We start from the raw sequence: 4,961 nt of genomic DNA, 5'->3' as shown, positions 1-4,961 counted from the left end.
GGTTGCAGCTGGGACCGGGCTCTGGCGCTCCACCACTGTCCTGAAATCATTAGTCTGTATTGTTTTAGAAAAACTGTCACATGACAATAAACAAAAATGTATCAGTACTTGTATCTGTGAGTACTCGGGCAAGTATCAGTACTTGTACTCGCAAAACTGGTATCTGTGCATCACTTTATATATATTTATAAAAACAAAATCATACAATAAAACAGAGATGTACAAATCCCAGGAGCTCCGTGTGCTCGAGAGGAGAGAGGAGAGATCGAAATCGTCTATATCTACTAACTGCTAAAACCAATGGCCATTACTCTGTACTTATACTTTTAGATTTTTCTGCTGCCTTAGAGACACACACACATTACAGTATATATAAATAAATAAAAAAAGAAGGTGTCACCACTTACTTCCATTGTTCCCAACAACAAAGTTGACATTTGGTCCAAATCGGAATGGTCCAAGCATTGCATGGCACATGAAGTTCTTCAGTGAAATGCTTTCAATTATCCCAACATCAGCCGTGACCTATAAATCAGGTACAAAGTGAAAGTGTATCCAAACAGGTCTATTCAACACAGTGAACAATTTGATGTATTCTAATGAGCAATTACAAAAAAAATCTGCTCCTTCAGTTCTGTTCTGTTTGCCTGATGAAGGAACCGATGGGTTCCGAAACGTTGCATTAAGATGTCATACCACTTCAGCCAATAAATGAATTGACTGGACATCGAATTGGAGTGCGAGTGGCTTTCTCGTTGGCTGTTAGTTGCCTGCAGAGGAATCTGCTGCTGCTCTGGCACCCGCCCTGAACGTTGTTTTTTTTTTTGGTTAGGAGTGCGATGGGACCAATTGGATCTAGAGACGCCTGATCACTTGTATTAGCTGCAGGTTTTCCATTGATGCATATTACATCACTTCCGCATTCAGCTGTCATTCCCAGCTACAGAAGCTGGGGAGAAGCTGGTGAAGCAGATCTCTGGGCAAGAATACCTTGTTGATGCCAGAGGTATGCAGAATACCATGTGTGAACACCCAACACATCCAACCTTGAAGCAGATGGACTACAGCAGCAGAAGACCACACCAAGTGTCACTCCTGTCAGTTAAGAACAGGAAACGGAGGCTACAGTTTGTAAGGGCTCACCAAAATTGTAAAATAAAAGATGGCAAAAACGTTGCCTGGTCTGATGAGCCTCGATTTCTGTTGCAACATTCTGATGGTAAGGTCAGAATCTGATGTAAACATGAAAGCATGGATTCATCCTGCCTTGTATCAACGGTGCAGGCTGGTGGAGCTTCGCATAATGGATGTGCAGCCGACAAATCTGCAGAAACTGCGTGATTCTCTCATGTCAGTATGGACCACACTCATTTATGGAATGTTTTCCTCACCTTGTTGAATCTGTGCCACGAATAATTAAAGCAGTTCTGAAGACAAAAGGGGTCCAACCCAGTACTAGCAAAGTGTATTAAAGTGGCCAGTGAGTGTATGACTGAACGAGTATGGATTGTTTGGAAGTGTTGCCAGGAAAACGCCTCTTCTCTCTAAAAAGAACATGGCAGCACGGCTTTGGTTTGCAAAGTTGCATGTGAACAAACCACAAGACTTCTGGAACAATGTCCTTTGGACAGATGAGACAAAGTGGAGATGTTTGGCACAGTGCACTGCACAGCACCATGTTTGGTGAAAACCAAAACACAGTATATCAGCACAAAAACCTCATACCAAGTGTCAAGCACAGTGGTGGAGGGGTGATGGTTTGGGCTCGTTTTGCAGCCACAGGAACTAGGCACCTTGCAGTCATTGAGTCGACTATTAACTCCTCTGTATACCAAAGTATTCTAGAGGCAAACATGAGGCATTCAGTCTGACAGCTAATGCTTGGCCAAAATTGGGTCCTGTCACAGGACCACGATCCCCAGCACACCAGCAAATCTACAACAGAATGGCTAAAAATAAATAAAATCAAGGTGTTGCAAAAGCCCGGTCCAAGTCCAGACCTCAACCCAACCAAAATGCTGCAGTGGGATCATAAAAGAGCTGTGTATAAACAAATTCCAGAAAACCTTATTGAACCGAAGCAACTTTGTAAAAGGAGAGCAGGGCAAAATTCCTCCACAACATTGTGAGAGATAAAAGTCATACCGCAAAAGATTACTTCAAGTTATTGCTGCTAAAAAGATAGTTCTACAAGCTATTGAATCATACCTCATACTTAGTTTTTCAATAGCTTCTCCATTATGGTTTTAGCTTTGTAAAATAATGACACGGTGTAATATGTGTCATGTGTTGTTGTTCATCCGAGGTTGTATTTACCCAATTTTCATTTTTCTTTTCTGTCCACACTGACTACAGTTTGAGTTTTGTAATCTATATGTGGCTAAGCAAAGTGATTCTGTAAGACGATGAAATCTCAGGTCACATACAATGCACCCATTTGTTTATGCTGTCCACTAACTGGGGTACAATACCTTGATGACCAGTACGATTTCTCTACTGTAGTCTCTTAAAAAGGAGAACTATGAGGTGAGTGAAAATCACGCAGCCTCATAGTTCGAGCCGACGTGTGACAATGAGACTGTCACACGTCAGCTCAATAGATCGGGAAGTGAGCAAACACATACCGTCGCTCGCTCACTTCTCGATCATGTCCCTGCAGAGAGCCGTGACTGTCAGTCACGGCTCCCTGCAGGGATTCCCCCCCTTCCCTGTCCGATCCTCCAGCGCTGGCTGGCGGAACGGACAGGGGAGGGGTACAGCTGGCTCTGCCTCTAGATAGGCAGAGCCAGCTGTCAATCCCGCAGCTGGGTGGATCTCAACAGTAATGTCGGGATCCGTCCCAGCTGCGGCGGTCTCAGTATACCGCGAGCTATACTGAGCTTTGGTTCACGGGAGGATGCTAGTTTGTGTCCTCCCGTGACCCTGGGGGTGAACTATGGGGAAAAGCACTGACCCCGTAGCTCTCCTTTAAAAGGCACAGCCGTTGATTCCCTGCACTCTAGTACAAAATAAATATTTAATCGGGGTTCATACTATTGCATTAAAGTAGACGTGAAGGCAAACGTTGGAAATTACAACGCAAACCTGTTTTGTTGAACTCATACGCAGATAACCTGTACAGGTACCATAACAGGAAGTAAGAGTATGCAAATGGAGTTTGTTAGTAAAATGTAAAAGACTGCATATTTATTTCTGCGATTTCAATTTAGATTGAAACCCCAACATTGAACTTCTCCTGCTTGGTCCTCTTTGATCTGTTAAACATACCATTGGAAGTGTTATCTGCTCTACAAGGTAAAAAAGTACCCATCATTCCTTCTAGTAATCTTGTGAGCTGATAACTTCCTGTGCTGCACTTATTAATTCGCATTGTTACCGCCTCTCATTGTACAAAAAAATCTCCCCCTATGTTACTGGAAAGAGAAAAGGTGGTGGTGGGGGGGTATTCTGTAGTCTTGCCCTGGGGTGACAACACTGCTCCTCCATAGGAGGTATATAGTAAAGGAAGAATCCGTCCAAACTACATTCCACGCTGAATCAGTTCATTGAAAATTCATCAGAGACCTGCCCGGAGTCCACCTCCTCTAGAGTCACTGACAAATATTCAATGTACTGATTCAGCGTGGAATGGAGTGCGGCCGGATTCTTCCTTTATGATACATCTGTTTGGTTACAGCAAGGACACACTCCTACTGGCGAGCACCCAGATAAATCCGTGGAGGAGCCTTGCTTTATTCCCATGCCTTGGAGCTCCTCCTCCATAGGTACAGTACAGTGAGTGGGATGGGCCACAATAGAAGATTTGACTGAAGAAAGAAAAAAAAAAACATCCAACGTATTTCTCCCTCCATGCTGAGCTGTGTGGACTGACAAATCCCCCACAGCAGCTATTGTATTCTGACAGGCATCAGCCGCGGTCAGATTACATACACAGTGACCACAGCTGATTAGCTGCAATTACTGTTCAGCCAACAATTCTCTGCTTGGCACCTTCAATCAAAGGATGTTGGGTGGAAGGCAGCTGACAGAGCCACCCAGAGGGCAAATTTGCTCTGTGAATGGCCAAGCTTGAGAGTCATCACTGTAGGACAGGAAGGGTAATACTGGCAGGATCGCTGAGTGAAAATAATGGAAAAAAAGGCCTGAAAAAAGAAGACAAATGCGGCCACCACATGGAACAACTGACTAGTTGCATTACATTTGTATTCTTGGGGTTTGATACACTTTAGGGTACGTTCACACCAGCAGTCACACCCAACTGTGCTCGATCGAGCTGCATAGCACTGTTTCTTTTTTGTAGAACTTTATTGAAATGTCACAAGTGACATTACATTTAGAACTAAGGGCTCACCAAGGTGTGATGCAGTTGTACGTCTCACTGCGGTGCGCTAGAAGGAAAAAAAAAACGGCATGCCGTACTTTTGTTAAGCGCACACCACAGGAACGCAGTGGTGTGAAATGAGGTCATCCATAACAAGGCAAATTGGGGCGTGGCTTGCTCATGGCCGCGGACGGTCGCATGTAGTGAGAGCTCCAGCTTCTTTCCCAGGAACAAGCCCCAGGAACACTCGTCCGTAACGATTTTTTTGCCTCCATGGGTAGGACCAACAAGAAGGGGGCTAAGGCGAAAGCCCGGAACACCCCGCCAGCCTTGATCCCGTCGATCGGCACTTACTTCCGCCCCTCGGGCTCCCACGAGGCCTCACCGCACCTAGGCCGCGAGACCGGGGACCCGCCTGACTCAGAGGCCTCATCTCCGCTCCATCCGCAGCCGCAGGTGGATTCGGATTCCTCGCTGACCGGGGATGATAGCGCATCGCTGAGGAACGATGATGCGTTCCAGCGCTATTTCGCCCTGCTGCCCACTAAGTCGGAGCTGGAGGGAATGTTCTCCCACCTGGAGGCCTCGCACCGCCATGACGGCAATCAAGGAGGGCCTGGCGGGCTTTGGTCGCAGGCTG

General features: G+C 45.8%; 1 protein-coding gene across 1 annotated transcript in view; it reads right to left on the bottom strand.

The window, feature by feature from the left end:
* Window positions 1–4,961, bottom strand: part of LOC108803549 (structural maintenance of chromosomes protein 6-like) — a 100,381-nt gene that overhangs the window by 87,942 nt on the left and 7,478 nt on the right. Inside the window, exon 2 of the mRNA XM_018575385.1 lies at window positions 408–525. Coding sequence (XP_018430887.1) covers window positions 408–525 — 118 coding nt within the window. The remainder of the gene's footprint in view (window positions 1–407; window positions 526–4,961) is intronic.

The sequence above is a fragment of the Nanorana parkeri genome, unplaced genomic scaffold (assembly GCF_000935625.1).
Source record: "Nanorana parkeri isolate BGI_ZX_2015 unplaced genomic scaffold, ASM93562v1 scaffold53, whole genome shotgun sequence".
In the NCBI taxonomy this organism is placed as follows: Eukaryota; Metazoa; Chordata; class Amphibia; order Anura; family Dicroglossidae; genus Nanorana; species Nanorana parkeri.
This window is presented reverse-complemented; position numbering and strand designations above follow the sequence as displayed.